We start from the raw sequence: 17722 nt of genomic DNA on the forward strand, positions 1-17722 counted from the left end.
TCTTAGCACACCTTCCTTAACAACGTGCTCACTTTACATCATTCCAACCGAAGTTGAAGTATCCACCATCCCAACCGAAGTTGAGGTATCCATCATCCCAACCGAAGTTGAGGTATTCACCATCCCAACCGAAGTTGAGGTATTCACCATCCCAGTACTGAGGTATCCAACAATTACGACATGAGATAACCAACAACCACAATATAAACCAATGACATATACTTCACAACTGATAATTCATCCAACAACATTATCGTGTAAAACTTGAGTAGGCTTTATCCCTACACGGCAAGCAAGCACTCCAATTACGCAATCCAATAATTAAAACTCACAAATCCGATTATAAACTCTTCACAATTTCCGTCACCTATATAATAATAACAATTATAACAATTTTTTTTTTTTGGTGAAATGTGAGAAATATTATAAATCAAAAAAAGAATTTACAAGATAAACCAAGTGTTCCAACTATGCATACAACTCTATCTCAACTGCTAATTTCTATCCTGCAGTCTATTACTAGACATACAGAACTACAAAACTATTGCAACACCCCATTTTTGCAGCCAGGTATTATCTACCCTTGTGTACTTTTTTTTCCCTATTTCTCCTTGGCTTCCTTCTGACATCCTCCTTGATCATTTCAGCAACAGCACCAGGTTTCAGAAGTTGAAAATTAATCCTTGCATTATTCCTTTGTCTCCAAACATAGTAATAGTAATCAGTCCAAATGAGGTTATGCACGATCTGCTTAAGATCTGCCCCTGCACTCCTGCCAGTCCTTGGATGAGAGAAGCTGACAAGTATCCTGAAGTCACACCATTGCTCAATCAGTCTTTAAATCTGTTTACTGTAATGACATTCAGCAAACAAGTGATCCTGACTTTCAGTGTCACTGTCACATATGCAGCATCTGTCATCAGTGCAACAACTGTACTGATATAGTCTCTCTTTAATCATCAGGCCATTATTCATTACCATCCAGCTGATCAGAGCATGCTTGGGATAATTCCATTAGCTCCAAACAACCTTGTGCCATTCATGTATAGCTTGTTTAGGCCTGAGCCACTCATAACCATTCCTAATAGAGTAACCCCTAGGATCAACAGTCCACTGGTTACCATCATAAGCTGATTTCATGATTTCTTTTACTCTGCAGACACATTTCCACGCCCAGGAAGCATCTTGAGGAGGAGTATAGTGGTGACAGTCCTTATTCTTGATGTAGATTTGGTTAATCCAACGAATCCATAACCTATCAGCTTTGCCATAAATCCAATCCACCAGTTTTGCAACAGAGGAAGTATTCTATATCTCAGCTTTTTTAATCCCCAAGCCACCCTCTTCTTTTGGGAGAGTCAATTACAACAATTATAATTACTAACTTTACTTATTTATTCATTTATTCCTTTTATTTAATTATTCAAATTAATTATTTATTATAATTATTAAAGGTTTATGATAACTAAAAACCCAATTCAATTACGAACCCGACTCACCCGAACTAATAAAACAATTTAAAACCCGCTCACAAAACAAACACACACCCCCACTATACACCGTGTAAACCGTGTTCAACCTCCCCCCATAACCACCCTCCAAACCGACACCACACACCACCACAGCCACCAACCTACCTCGCCACCCCTAGCCTGCAACCCCATGCATCCAACTCGTCCCTAACCACCTGCTAAACCACCACCAACAACCCACAAACCCACGCCCTAACACACGACACCAACAGCATTCCCCTCAACCCGTGTCCCAAAACAAGCCGACCCCGACAACTACACCCAACCTTACCACCTCTAGCCACCACCATTGTCAACTTTGACCAACGATAGTTCCGTTGGTGGTACCCAATCCCCCGTACAGTCACAAACACGGCCACAAAGCCCGTCTAAGACAGCCGCGACAAACTCCTCTGCTCTCCCCTGTTTACCGCCACCACCAACGCCAGCCGCCACCTGCCGCCATGCCAACACCACCAAAGTGGTCGACTCAACCACCCCAACATAACCCCTCTATACCCAGGTCATGACATAGCCAATTAGGGGTTCAATTACCCACTATAATCACCCACGACCTAACCCGCAATACCCCCCTAACTAGCCACCTTTAGCCACCCCAAACACCACCCTACCACGGTCAAAGTCGGTCGTCAGGTCAGAAACTTTGCAGTCCAATGTCGCTATAGGTCCAATTCCCGAGTCCTATGGTGGTCTATAGAAGTCATACTATCGATCTGAAGATGCTTGTATGAAAAGAATATAAACCCTTTTAAGATGAATAATTACCTCGAGTTGATTAATTGATTTATGTTAATTCCTTCTTCTTCCATCTCCTAAAGCTCCTTCTTTTAATTTATGAATTATTTCTCAGATTTAAGGTGGTATTTATAGTGTAAGATTTAGAGAATACGAGGCCAATTAGGAAACTATGTAACTTACCTTATTCTAATTAGTATAGGAATTGTCATTATAATTATATCATTATTATTATCACATATTATTAACCTTACCATAACTATGATTTCCTCATATAATACTTACTAATTTATTATTGCCATAACTTTATTATTATTATTATAATTATAATTACCTTTATATATTATTATCTCCTTATTATATTATTATAAATTTCCGGATATAAATCCCGATTACACTCGTACCAATTTAATAAGTTTCGGCCCATATAATAATGGCACACGGCCAAAATCACAAATATTAGCTAAACCAATTCCCGACTTGAATTATTAATCTATTATTTAATTAACGTCTTACTTGTATTTATTATTAGAAATGCCCTTAATTAATTATCAAATTACATAAATTATTCTCATAAATTATTATCAAAATACGGGGTATTACATGGATAGTCGTCCACCAGAGGAACACGAGGTTTTTGGCTAGGTTGGCCAATCTCCATGGCGGCATTAGCGCGAGTCCGCTTCTTAGCAGGTGCTTTAGGTTTCGGCATGCTGCAAAAAGAGAAGTTCTACGAGGATTTTCCGGAAGTGTTTATCATGGTAAGGACTATTTTCAGCTTATACACTTTTAAGACGGAGTTTTAAGACGGATTTTTCTCTCAAAAGACATGATATACCAACCAACTAAGGCATTGTTATCATCAATTAACCCATAAAGAACATCCTAGAGGCAATCTAAGCGACCAAAAATCAAAGCTTTGAGGCATAACCCTAGAAAATTTTCGACATAAAATCGATGAATTTGAGCATAAAAACTGTATTTTGCATGAATAAGTCGATGTTTAAGAGCAATTACAACCAAAATATCATCATAGGAGTACAAATCCTTGAATTACAAGAGTAAAATTTCAGATTTTGGGGCAAGTATTCCATTGTTTGAATTAAAAACAAAGAAAGCTGATTAGTGGTATTACCTTAAGGCGGAAATTAATCAAATAGAGCAAGGCAAGAACAATCCAAGAAGAAGTTCACCCAAAAATCACCCAAGTTTGTTTTTGAGAGAGAAATTTTAAAGAGTATGTGTGAAAATGAGTATAGGAGGTGGAATTATGAAGTTAAAAGAGTTATAGGGTTTCTGGAAAAAGAACGAGTTGGACCGCGGATTTGGGGTACTCGGCCGAGTTCTGGGACTACTCGGCCGAGTAGTCTCTACTCGGTCAAGTATTTGGTCTACTCGGTCAAGTACTCATATATCAGTAGCTGGCTTAAATTGTCATTTTGCGTACTCGGCTGAATTTGTCCTACTCGGTCGAGTATCTACTTTACTCGGCTGAGTTCAACTGAACAGTGACGGAATTTGGAATTTCAGGGAGTATTTTCTGCAAAATAGTAAACATTGTTCGGAGTTCCTCTTAATCGGGACTCGTCACATTTAGACCTTACTTCTAGCATACATAAGGCAACTTTGGATTATAAACATTCATAACGATTCACTTACGCAACACATGTTATACGTCACATAAACATTTTAGCTGAACAATTTGTGCCACAAGCACATATATCGCACCCAATTTGATTATATATACAATAGGACATATGCATATATCATTAACTCTATATACTAGCATACATACATACTAACTCTACAAACATCGATTTCATCTAAGCACACACCCTCAACCCAACCATTTACACTCCCAATCTTTTTTTGTCATGCTATAACACTACCATCATTCATTACCTCTTCCGTCATGTACCATTACGCATAAAACTTTAGACCCACTATTCGACTCATCCCTACATGCATACACACGACATCCTTATACTTGCAGTCCATCCATGACAACCGTTGTCATGCACTTAGGGGATCACATATTCCACACTCCACACACAACCACATAGATATATACATACATATTCATCACACATACTTGCATAGATATACCCCTATATGTTTACCCCTTCCATGGTGGCCGGCTTAAGCATGATGGGGCTGAGATTCTGAGATGAGAGCGCCTTCTTACCCAAAACCGACATAAGAGGGCTCCCAACACACATACACCAGATTCATTTTAATTGACACCCTACATTCATTTGGTTCATTGGTTCAGGTTCCAAAATCGTCGCTCTGATACCACTTTGTAACACCTCCATATACCGAGGTGCCTTACCAAGGACCACCCCCGCATATAAAGGTGATACCATCTCAGTTGCCCGAGGTAAGTAGATCAAATAAACAATAACAGAACGTTTATTAATTAACTCTATCCTTTACAACATAAACAAACGTGAGATAAATTACAACATATACAACTGAAAGAACTATTAGACATGAGTGACAGCGGCTTCTAGTTCGACAGTGTGATGACTCGATTCCCTTCCATGCCGCGCAAGGATCGTGACTAGCAATACCTGCTAAACCAACTGCTCACCATCCCCGAATGGATCACCACAGTTTTGAAAACATAACACGGGGCCAATTCATTGAGTAATTAAGATAAGTAAAGTACAAAGAAACAACCAAGGCAAACAACTGAACAACCATTCTCTAACTCCAATCATATCACATATCCGGCTACACACTTAAGTGTGTAGCCCTGCTAGATTACCCGTCGCGACAGGTAATCCTCACCGCCAGTGGGGGACCGTAGCCATGCCCACCTAAGCCCCGCTCATCGCAACGAGCACAAACTCCTGTCCATTAATGTGCACATCCTCCTTTGTGACGCGAACCACAAGGGGCGAATCAAGGGCGTGAAGCCATTCACGAAAATGACTCCACTTAGCCGAGGACGGACCTCACCAACATAGAAAAATAACAACAATTACAACAACCAAGAAAAACAATCCCAATTACGGTATCAATCATGCCATCAACACAATAATTTATCTTAAATCAATTAAACAGACAACTGAGTAGGGAAGCCCTACCTTTTCGTTGTTCCATGAAGGTCCATCCAACAAACAAGCCACGGAAAACTCCATGATGAATCTTATAAGTATCAACCACATCCTATTACTAGACTATTCAAGACCTACTGGAAGATGACGACGAAACATAAACTCACCTTGAGACGCAGACCGATGCTGGTAACGGCGACAACCCGACTCGATGACTTCAAGCATAAACCATCTCCCTTCTTGGGTTAGTGTAAAGGCCATGCGAGAGTATAGGGTGATGAGAGATAATTAGGAGAGAGATAGAGGGGGATTAGGGTTAGAAAGAGAACGGAACCGTCGAAAAGTAAATTGGGTTTACGATTCCGCGTTTTACAATAACACGTTAACTGATGTGGTACTCGGTCGAGTATAAACATACTCGGCCTAGTACGCCCTACTCGGTCGAGTATTTAAGCTATTAGGTCGAGTGGCCCTAACTAGGTCGAGTAACAAGCAACGTTGGTCTACTAACCTCTCCCGTATCCATTGCGAAGGCTCTCCTTTGGTCATTAGGTCAGTCAACGGGTCCCTAAATAGGGCGGGTATTACACGTAGTCCACATCATGCTTACGCACAGGGTTTACATCCTTAAGTAAGGATTGGTTGTTCCATAGAAACTTGGAAACAGCAAGCGCATTTGCACCAGCTGCCCCACAGTGAAGTGAGCATCCAGGCCCATCTCTGCCACCCCGAGCACGACTCTTAACCGCAGATACCTGTTTACTACCAGAACCCGACCCCTACTGCTTCCTTCGTCAGAGCTATTAACCTCAGCCAAAGGTGTTATTACCTCAGGGCTTCCTTCATCTACACTCGAGCGGCGGGGGCGCTTGGTGTAAGTAAGCCCGAATCAGTACCTGATTTCCTCTTGGCACCAGCATTGATTATCCTCGCTTGAACATGAACAGTATCTTTAAACGCATACACCCTCTGTCAAACGTCTTTCCGGGCGTTGTTAATGTCACTTAGGACAAGCGTGGTAACAATTTCAGCACGATACAGATTAATCGCATACATTTCCCCTAAGCCACACTCAAAATGCTTCCCGTAGTAGAGCAGCATGTGTATCATCAAGTAAACGCCACAATCATTCATCGAATACCTGAAACCTTGCCATCTGAATTCAATGTTGAGGAGTTTAAACCCGCTTACCTTCGAGCCTTTCTCAATTCCTTTCAAAACCATGTACTTTCCCATTGTATCAACCTACGGGTAAATAACCATTGCGATTTTAGTACATCAACCTTTCAGAGAGGGAAGCAAAAGTATATAGCCGACACTTCAAATATGGACACATTACAGCGATGCATGAAATCCCCCCGTACGACAGCTTTTCAAGATCTTCATCGTAGGCACGATTGTCAAGGAACTCAATCTGCTCAGTTCCGAAGTTTATGCAAGCACAGCTTTAGTGATCTTGATCACCAGACAGCACAGGGATGATGACTTGAAGTAATCATTGAGTTTAAAAAAATTCGGTTACACTTCTTATAGAAAAGATAAAAGAAATTGAACCTAACAAGATTGGGGTTTAGGGACGCACCAAATCTGAGTCAAGCTGAAATGGAGTTACACAACTATCAGCCCAGGTATCCCAAACTGAAAAAATCTCTTCTGTTTTATCGACAAGTATTCTTTTCTTTTGGGACGTCCAAATATTCAACGCGGAAGTCTGTGCAAACAAAATTGAGATTAATACAGATCAACATATAACTAAAAAGTGTAACTTTAAGGACTATAAAAGTATACTTCTGAATTTAAAAAATTGTAACCTTGAAGACAAAAAAAGTGTAACCCTGAGGTTACAGAAGTGTAACCTTGAACACTAAGAAAGTGTAACCTTGAAGAGTATAAAAGTGTAACCTTGAAGACAAATAAAATGTAACGTTGAGGTTACAAAAGTGTAACCTTGAACTCTAACAAAGTGTAACCTTGAAGACTATAAAAATGTAACTTTCAAGACTGTAAAAGTGTAACCTTAAAGATAGTAAAAGTGTAATTCTGAGTTACAAACTTGTAGCCTGAGTTACAGAAAAGTGTAACTCTGAGGTATACAGAAGTGTAACCTTGAAGAGTATGAAAGTGTAACCTTGGAGACTAAAAAAAGTGTAACCTTGTAGACTGTAAAAGTATAATTCTGAATTTAAAAAAGTTTAACCTTGAAGATAAAAAAAGTGTAACTCTGAGGATACAGAAGTGTAACCTAGAACACTGACAAAAAGTGTAACCTTGAAGACTATAAAAGTGTAACCTTGATGACTATAAAAGTGTAACCTTTAAGACTAAAGAAGTGTAACCTTGAAGAATACTCAAATTTGTAACCTTATAGACTGTAAAAGGCTAATTCTTAGTTACAAAATTGAAACCTTGAAGACTACAAAAGTGTAATTCTCAGGTTACAAAAGTGTAACTTTGAATACTATAGATGTGTAACTCTGAGGTTACAAAATTATAACCTTGCACACTATGAAAGTGTAACCTTGGAGAGTAGAAAATGTGTAACTAGAGAACACTCACGGTGTGGCTAAGAACAATGAAACAACGAGAAGTTTCCACTGGTGCAGTATTCACACCCACCATTTGATTAAGTAACAAACACCAGCACTCAATCACACTGTCCATAATTTGCTGACCAGGGAGAAGCGTTGACATGTCTTCCCGACTTATGGAGAGAAATTCAGTATACATTACCAATTGCTCCCTGCAAAACAAAACTTTATTAATTATAAACAAGTCCAAGTTTAAAATTAAATTAAATTAAAGAACATAACTTTATATTTAAATGAATTACCATTTGTTTTTTTTCAGTGACATATTAAAGCACGTAATCCATTACATATTTCCTCAGGCTAAATACCGTGTCAAACAGGTTCTTAAAGCGCTGCAGTTCATCTGTGACAAATTCCTGGTCAGGATTGGGTTGCCCACAGTCCATTGAACATCCAAGGTCCTTAGGAACCACATCCATACATGGTAGCGACTCACTTGAATGAAGTAAAAATGGATGGTGAATTAGATTAGTATGCGGGACATAGGTTACCTGAACAGATTTTTCAGAATGGCCAACCTGTTGTCCCATAATACTACCAGCTTCTGGTACCCTACAAAAAGCCTCTTTTAGGTCAATAGTAGACGTAAAAGTCAACTCAAATTAGAGTGACTTCATTTGACTCCCCACTGCTTGGGCAACATCCTTATCCACTGCCTCAATGGGCTGATTGACAGGGCCTGGATTAACATCCACTTCAGCCACCTTCTTCACCCCTTCCTGTTTAACCTTCGTATCAACTCCCTCACTGGGTTCAGGGGGCCCTTGCTGTTTCACCGTTCCAATACCAGAATATGGCACCCCTTAAAAAGCCTCTTTCAAGTTGGTGGTAGAGAAAAAGGTCAAACTAAATTCCGATCTTAATTTCACTTTCCCCGGCTTCAACAATATCCTTATCCAGAACATGTACATCGTCCTTATCCCCTACCCCAACTGATTTCACAGGCTCCTTCTCACCAGACTTCTTCTCGCGGACACCCTGTACAATGTCATCTGTCCCTTCCCCAACATCTCCAAGGTCACCATCACCATCGCATTTTGATTTAGGGGACACTTCCCCACAGTCAGACAAACCACGAAGCGCATTTTCAATGTCAGCAGTCGAGATAAATTTACACTGACATGAGGATGAAGCATGTTCAGGTGGCGGAACTACAACATCCGAAACGACCTTGCGCACGTCCTCTGGACCATCCTTCTCACACACGTGAATTTCTGTCTCGGCCGGCACTCGGTCCGCTGGCGCTTCCACTTCCACAGTTTCATGATTGGCTTCTTTGCTTTTCCTCAGCGCCTCCTCAATATCAGCAGGACTATAAAACGCTTCCAAAGCCTGTACGTCAGATAATTGGGAGAATTCAGTTTGAGAGGGTTCCTCTCTGTTTTTGGGTGGATTCTGCACTAAGCTGAATCAGGTCAGGGTAGAGTTTGATGCTGGGTTAACTAGCTCCTCTACCTTGTCTAAGACTGTAGGACAGGATGCGATGTAAGTAAAATAAAGTAAATAAAATAAACGAGTAAGACAATAGATTTTGTACGTAGAAAATCATTTAATTAGGAAAAAACCTCGGGCACCAAGCCAGGAGAAGTTTCACTATGTATATGGAGAATACTAACGTAAGTAGGTAAAATTTGACAAGTATAAACTGGTTTTTACTCTTGATGATTTGAAGATCTGCTATTCCTCGAGGACACACGGTCCTGGCAGGGTTAATTTCAAGGTTAGGCCTTCGACTAATCCCCTTCTCAGCAATCTGGATAGTGGTGCTGACAAGAATTGGGCTGCTGGTTACATGTTTATCAGGACCAACTCGGCTGGGTTTGATCTGGTGTATCTCAATTTTAATTCTTGTACTGGTGGTTAGTATCCTATAACTTTTACCTGTCCTGCACATGTTTTGTTAGTTTCAAGTAAAGCAAGAAAGATTTAACAGGGTATACCTCTTTTGTAGTGGGACGATTGGGTGAGCAGTGCTGAATATCCTTCTGAAAGGGTAACTGCTTTTCTAGCTATTCCTCCAGAGGAGAGGTCATGGCCATTCTGTTTTGGGGTGGAATGTTTTCCTCATTGCCTGAATGGAGAGGGTCTTTCCAAGGTTTCCAGGCCTGTTAAGACTCTTGGTCCCTCAACTTCTGGCAGTAAAACTTTTTTTTTCTCTGTGCTTCTCTTTATATTGGTTAATTTTGTTATGGTTTACCTTTATTGCTAATGTTGTTCCTCATTTTATAGCTACCAGGTCGTCTACTAGGCATACCAGGTTTGTTATGGCAGTTCCAACTTGCATGGAGATCACCAAGCCATCACGATGTAGGTCAGGGATGCCCACCAGATCATAGTCACTGAACGTGATAGGTGGTATGTTGCCAGGCTTGCAGGGTGACTTAGATTGAGGATTTCTGGCTATCGTTTTTGCTGCTGAATTGGTCAGGCCAAAAATCTCTGATCTGCCATTTATGAATTTTACTTCATAGAGTGGAGGTGGTGGAGGGAGACTGCGTTCTTGCTTTTGCTCTGGGTTGATTTTGCTAGGATCTTCATTCCTGCCTCTGGCTTTTATCAGATCTTTGAGGTATCCTGCTTTTAACAGGTAGGCTACTTCTTTTCTGAGAGAATCAATCCCCCGTTGTATGCCCTATATCCATGTGAAATTCACACCACTTGGTATGGTCCTTCCTTGGATTTGAGTTATCTGACTTTCTGGGCCACTTGACCACTGGTCCTATGTTATCCAGTCACTGGATCAAACCTGCAATGTCAACACAGAAGTTATGTTCACAGATAGGTTGATGAACTTTAGGCTTACCTTGTTGTTCTTGTGCTAGGTTAACTTCTGACTAATCAGGCCTGATATATGGACCACTCCTATAGTTATTGCCCCTACTGGTGCTTCTCCTATTCGATTTGTCATAATCTTTTGCATTGAAGGGTCCTCTAACCTTGTAACTCTTGTCTTCCTCTAGCCTGACATAGGCAAGGGTCTTTGCCTGGACATCTTCGAAGGAATGACAGGGGTACTTGGTCAGCTCACCATAGAGATCACTATTAGGTAGTAATCCATGCCTGAATGCTTCCACTGCTGTTCCAATGTCACACCTAGGACTTGACACTTTCTCCTTATTGAATCTAGCAAGGAAGACCCTGGGGGTCTCATCTGCTTTCTGGGTAATCCTGTACAAGTCACTAGAACGTTTCTCCAACTCCCTGCTACTTGCGAACTGCTGGTTGAATATGTTGACCAGGTCAGCAAAGGATCTAATACTTCTATTTGGCAGGTTGATATACCACTGCAGTGCAGGACCGGTCAGTGTTGTTCCAAATCCTTTGCACATACAAACCTGCCTAAATTCACTGGAAATAGTAGCAGCCAACATTTTTTGCTTGTAGAAGGCCACATGATTTTGTGGATCTGTGGTCCCATCATAGGTCCTCATGGATGGAATCACACATTTCTTGGGGAGATCTACTTTAGCTATTTCGTCTATAAAAGGCGACTCAGCATAACTTTTAGGAGCAGCTTCCTCCATGCTGGCAGGGACTCCAGGTATTTTTTCGAATTTTTCATCGAGCTTCTTGATTTCCTGGACTATTGCCATCATGACGGTTGCTCCTGTTTCATCAGCTTTATCATCTTTGGGGGTCTCTTCATCAACGTTGATCAAATTTTTGACACCACTTGGACTCCCAAAACTTGAGAAATCAAAGTGCTTGATAATCGATGAGAATGGGGTTCCTGGATGGATTTTAGAGCCTGACCCCTTTTTTTCTCTAATTTTTGTTTTAAGGCAGGCTCAGATTCTTTCAGTTGCAAGATTTCAGCCTCTAACTCTGCTATTTTTTGTAATGCAGCAGTCAGTTGTTCTTCTATGGTTGGTTGAGACATGTTTTTGCTAATTTCTTTGTTTTTTGATTTTTTGTGTGAAAGGAAAAAATATATTAATGAGCTAGATGCCTCACGGTGGGCGCCAATTATTTTGGGTGGATTCTGCTACAGCAGGAACCAGGAACCAGGCCAATACTGATCAGGGAGCAGGCAACAATCCCAGTCACACTACACTGATAACAGCTCTTGCCAGTCCTGCTTTGGGAGGTCATAAGTACCAGTACAAGCTCGACCACCAGCTGCCACCTTGGCAAGCTGAAACCTTGATCAACTAAGCACAGAAAAGTCCTAAGGAGCAAGGCTTAATTCACACTGCATCCAAGAGAAAATCAAACTGAAAGTCAAGTTGCTGAAAGGGACAAAAAGCATAAAGCAGATTGCCATTTTTGGCAAACAAAGAAGAAGTTGATGCTGAGGTGCTCTTGCTTGTCTATCTATATTTCAGATATCACCTAAGAACCAAAGTCAAGGCACCTCCTACACCCATTCGTCCTTATACTCCCAGCCAAAGCAACACAGCAGCCAAGGAAACAACATGTCACTATCAGTGCAGACTTTCTGTTGTTTTATTGCAGTTTTCTTTAAATCATTTTGTCATCATTGTAAAATATTTCCAGCACCATGTTTATGTCCTAAGAACTAATCCTGGCCCTTGGATGAGATTTCTAGGTTAAACTTGTAAGAGATTTCCAAGAGAGAGGCCTATATAAGGACCTCTACTCCAACTGCATTGAGGCAGCTTTTGATGAATATTGAACCTGGGTTTTCTCTCAATTTCAAATCTCTATAACATGTGCTTAGTCTGTAGTTAAGAGTCAGGCTTGGTGACAACTTGTGCTAGGCTCTGGTTGTTGATCAATATCCTTTGGCAAAGTTTATTCAATCCTGTGCACTGACTGTGGGTTGTCTGATCTTTATTGTTGGCCTAAGTTGTGAATTACCTATGCATAGACTGTGGTAATCCTCAAGTTAAATCGTCCAAATTGTTAGCTTACTTCCCTGTGAGTATTCTTTGGGATTTGAGTTGATAATTATATCATTTGGTCCTTTTTCAGTCTCACACAATACCCCTGTGTCAAGCTATCTGATTCATTCTTTTCATCCAGTCTTACTTAATCAACTAAAAATACTTAGAGTGTCTCAAAAATTCTTGAAAATTTACTCATAATTAGTTTAATCACTTAACTAGCTTTTCACCAAGTTTCATGATTTTAGCAGCTCATCTGGTATTTTTAATCCAATTCTGAAGTCTATAGTATTCCTGAGAGATTTCAGGGAAACTTGTCCAACTAAAGATTGAGTCTTTGTGTCAGGCCTGGGGTTTGACACTGCATTTTGGTAATCAGAGCTCAGGTTTAACACAATTCCACCTTTATGTTAGTCTTGGGTTGAGAGAAACTGTGAGTTCATTATTCCTACCTACAACAAAAACACAAAAACAACCATGAGTGAAGAGAGACTTACTGGTCTTGAAACCAGAATAGAAACTCTTGTAGAAAATGTAGACACACTACTTAATGTTGTCCATGTAGTGATGGAGAGGTTTCTAAACCATGATCCAAGAAGACAGCCACTTGCCAGAGGAAGAGGTAGACGCAGAGGCTTCTTTATGGGAGCAGGGAGAGGACAACCACCAGATGGATATAAATCAGAATCTGAAGAAAGCAACATGACTTAGCAGGAGGTTCCTGAGCACACAGACAAGCACTTAAAGGTAGAAATCCCTGAATTTTCTGGTAGCTTAAATCCTGATGATTTATTAGAATGGATTAGCGATATTGAGAAAATTTTTGAGTATAAAGGTTACACTGATGTTAAGGCCTTTAAAGTTGATGTCCTGAAATTAAAGGGTTATGCTTCTTTATGGTATGATAACCTGAAACACCAAAGGATTAGAGAAGGGAAGGAACCACTTAGGTCTTGGGCTAAACTTAAGAAAAAAATGTTTGGTAAATTTGTCACCAAGGATTATACTCAGGATCTCTTTATTAAGCTGTCCAAACTTAGGCAAGATGAGAGACCCATTGAGACCTACCTGAGGGAGTTTGAGCAGTTAACCTTGCAATGTGAGATTAATGAAAAACCTGAGCAAAGGAGGGTCTTGATAAGAATATTTCTACAAAGGTTAGGATGCAACCCCTGTGGTCTTATGATGATGTGGTTAACCTATCCTTGAGAGTTGAGAAAATGGGAAAGGCTAAGCCTACAGTGTCTAAAACTACCACTAGACCTGCTTCAGACCCTTTACTGGTCTCAGGATTAGGAGTACACCTAAACCAACTACACCACCTACACTAGATAAAGGAAAAGCCCCAATGAACTAAAAAACCAACCCACCTGTGACTGAGGGAAAGATCAAATGCTTTCAGTGTCAGGAATATAGCCACTTCTGGAAGGATTGTCCTTCTAAGAGGGCACTGACAGCAATGGAAATAGAAGAGTGGGAAAGAGAAGGATTGGTTAGGTATGAGGAAGATGAGAGCCTAGTGCTGGAGGAAATGGAAGCTGAGGAGAAGTCATCCAAGATCAGGTTGTAGCTCACCCTGACACAGGGCATAGCTTGGTCTTATAGATAGTTATGCATTCACAACAGGCACCCTTATAAGCTGACCAAAGATCCCTGATCTTCAGGAGTAGATACACAGTTCAGGGAAGGGTTTGTAACTTGATCATAGATGGAGGGAGCTGTACCAATGTGGCTTCCACCACCATGGTCAACAAGCTGAATCTGGTGACTCAGGATCTCTCAAACCCCTACAAGCTTAGATGGTTAAACACGGGAGCAGAGGTTAAGGTTGATAAACAATGTCTGGTTCCATTCTCTATTGGAAAGGTATACAAGAATGAGGTACTGTGTGATGTTGTACCCATGGATGCTTGCCACCTGCTGTTAGGGAGGCCATGAGAGTTTGACAGGAACATAACTCACCAGGGCAAGGAAAATGTTTACAGCTTCAAGCATGAAGGTAAGAAGGTCACCCTGACCCCCTTACCACCAAATCAAAGAAACTATGGGAGTCCAAACATGCCAGAAGAGATCAGTGGTGTGCTATTCTTATCTAAAGCAGCCATGATCCAGGAACTAAATTAGGAGCAACCTGTATTGATCCTGTTGTCCAAGGGAGTAACTGAAAGGGAGGGTTCAGAGTTGCCTGCAGAAATTGAACCATTGACCCCTAAGTTCAGAGATGTGTTTCCAAAGGAACTACCTAGTGGACTGCCACCCTTGAGGGGAATTGAGCACCATATTGACCTTGTACCAGGTGTTGTGCTGCCTAACAAACCTGCTTACAAAAGTGATCCAGAAGCCACCAAGGAGTTACAACACCAAATTGAGGAGCTCATGAACAAGGGCTTTGTCAGGGAATCTCTAATTCCTTGTGCAGTCCCTGCATTGCTTGTTCCTAAGAAAGATGGGATGTGGAGAATGTGTACTGAAAGTAGAGCTATTAATAATATCACTGTCAAGTATAGGTTCCCAATTCCAAGACTAGATGATATGCTTGATGAACTGAGTGGTGCCATAATCTTTTCTAAGATTGATCTCGGGCAAGGGTACCATCAGGTGAGAATCAGGGTAGGAGATGAATGGAAGACTGCTTTCAAGATAAAACATGGGTTATATGAGTGGCTTGTGATGCCATTTGGCCTCTCAAATGCACCCAGCACTTTCATGAGGTTGATGACTGAAGTGCTGAGGCCATGCTTAGGTCAGTTTGTTGTGGTATACTTTGATGACATACTAGTGTACAGCAGCATCAGGGAAGATCATCTCAGGCATCTTGAAGTGGTTTTTAAGATTCTCAGGGAGCAGAAGTTGTTTGGCAAGCTAGAAAAGTGCACCTTCATGGTTGAAGAGGTGACCTTTTTAGGATACATTGTGTCTGGAAGAGCTATATCAGTGGACCAGGAGAAAATCTCACCAATTCAGTCCTAGCCAGTCCCTAAGACAATCACTGAAGTCAGGGGATTCCATGGATTGGCTTCCTTTTTTAGAAGGTTCATTAAAAACTTCAACTCAGTTGTAGCACTAATCATTGAGTGCATGAAGAAGGGAGAGTTTCAATGGATTGATAATGCTCAGCAGTCCTTTGAAAGAATTAAGAAGTTAATGTGTGAAACCCTTATCCTGAAGCTGCCAGATTTTGATCAGCTGTTTGAAGTGGAGTGTGATGTCAGTGGAGTTGGCATTGGAGCAGTTTCGATTCAGGCTCAGAAGCCAGTGGCCTATTTTGGTGAGAAGTTAAGTGGAGCTAAACTAAAATACTCTACCTATGATAAGGAGTTTTATGCCATCATCAGAGCCCTGATGCATTGGAACCATTATCTGAAGGCTAAACCATTTGTGTTGCACTCAGACCATGAGGCCCTAAAATATATCAATGGTCAGCACTGATGTGACTCCTATTTACGCACATTTAGTCCTCTAACTAGCCTAGTTCCTACGCTTTTTAGCATGTATTAGGGTCGTTTCTTGTCTTTAGCCTCCTTTTATGCATATTCTATGAGGTTTGGTGTCCTTTGTAGGAGAAGAGCACTAACTTGACTAGATGGAGTGAAGTGGAGCGAAATTGATAGCATAAAATGACCAAGCACCAAAGAGGAGACCAATACAAAAGGCCTAAGTCAATAAAACAAGTAATTGAGTAATGACAAAGGATCCCCACAACCCATGAAGTATCCCCACGGATCGGAAGGGAGCCATTACAAGAGGAAATTGCCTGGAATCAAACCAAGGCCGGATTGTATGGATCTGAAAATATGCTAGATGAAACGGCGTCGAAAAATCAAGTGGTATAGGCTTTTGAATCACTCCAATAGGAGTCCGGATGAGGAAATGACGTCTGTTTTACAATCCGAGCTCAAATAGACAAGATACCCGTCGGGACGCCAGACCCCACTCCAGGTCGCGTGGATTATCATGCAGGGAGATTTTCTCAATCATGGATCCGTGGGGCTCCTCCTAGGACTTGCAAGGCTCTAATCATCTTTCAAGGGGTTTAATCGTCGTTTAAGCCCTTAGTTAACCTAATCCTTGTACTACTATATATACCCCTCTTGTATTTAGAGGAGATTAAGCTTTCTTAGATTAGATTAGGAGTAGATTAGAATAGATTATCACTTAATCTTTCTACAAATTACACATTAATCTTTCCTTAATTATTGTTCAAGATTTATTATTGGGTAATTGAAGAATATTGGGTTATTATTGGAGAATTGACAACTCTTCATCAATCAATCAAGTTCTCTTCTATTATTCTTTGCTTTCCATTTGTTCATCTTAATATTGGTATAATTCATTTACTCTTTACTTGTTTATTGTTTATTGTTTCACTCTTTCATCATGTTTATACTTGTTAAGATGATTGACACCATTGTTAACATATTTTCCATGATAATGAGTGACTAGTTTCCTAACTAGGGATTAGTAGGGGATTAGGGGAGTTAATCATGGGAAAGATTTATGCTTAATAAGATCATATGAATGCTTGCTTATTGTTTTCGAACTTATGCACATATCGTGTTTGATGAAATGCTTGATTGACAACCTAGCATGTTTCTCTTATCCTTTCAACAAGACTTGTAAGACATAAACCAACTCAAGGCTTGTTAGACCATGCATATAGTTGATTAGGAAGAATTAAGTCAACTTGTAGGTGTTGTACAGTCTTGACCGACTCGGCTCCGGGACCGAAACCTTCTTAGGACTCATTTATGTTATATCACATTAAAAGGGAAAACTATGTCGACTTGTAGGTGTCGTACAGTCTTGACCGACTCGGCTCTGGGACCTAAGTTTTCCCTAGAAATCGTATGATATACATTAAATTGATTCCAGCAATAATAATTGCTTGCATCTATGAAACTTGTTTGTTTAATCTCACCATGATTCCCCTATGATCCCATGATTTCCTAGTATTGTTT

General features: G+C 40.6%; 1 protein-coding gene across 1 annotated transcript; it reads left to right on the plus strand.

The window, feature by feature from the left end:
- The first annotated feature begins 13241 nt into the window (after positions 1-13241).
- Positions 13242-15734, plus strand: LOC141619274 (uncharacterized). The gene is made up of 5 exons (XM_074436303.1): positions 13242-13461; positions 13561-13895; positions 14167-14327; positions 14429-14645; positions 14919-15734. The coding sequence occupies exons 1-5, from the start codon at positions 13242-13244 to the stop codon at positions 15732-15734; spliced, it is 1749 nt and encodes a 582-aa protein (XP_074292404.1).
- The last annotated feature ends 1988 nt before the right edge of the window (positions 15735-17722 follow it).

This window comes from Silene latifolia, chromosome X (genome assembly GCF_048544455.1).
Source record: "Silene latifolia isolate original U9 population chromosome X, ASM4854445v1, whole genome shotgun sequence".
In the NCBI taxonomy this organism is placed as follows: domain Eukaryota; kingdom Viridiplantae; phylum Streptophyta; class Magnoliopsida; order Caryophyllales; family Caryophyllaceae; genus Silene; species Silene latifolia.

Bases quoted from the DNA above. Each gene is read 5' to 3' on its own strand.
- LOC141619274 (XM_074436303.1), top strand. From the start codon at position 13,242: ATGAGTGAAGAGAGACTTACTGGTCTTGAAACCAGAATAGAAACTCTT. The intron at 13,462-13,560 runs GCAACATGACTT...ATGATTTATTAG, and splicing joins TAAATCAGAATCTGAAGAAA to AATGGATTAGCGATATTGAG. The intron at 14,328-14,428 runs GTTGTAGCTCAC...CCTGATCTTCAG, and splicing joins GAGAAGTCATCCAAGATCAG to GAGTAGATACACAGTTCAGG.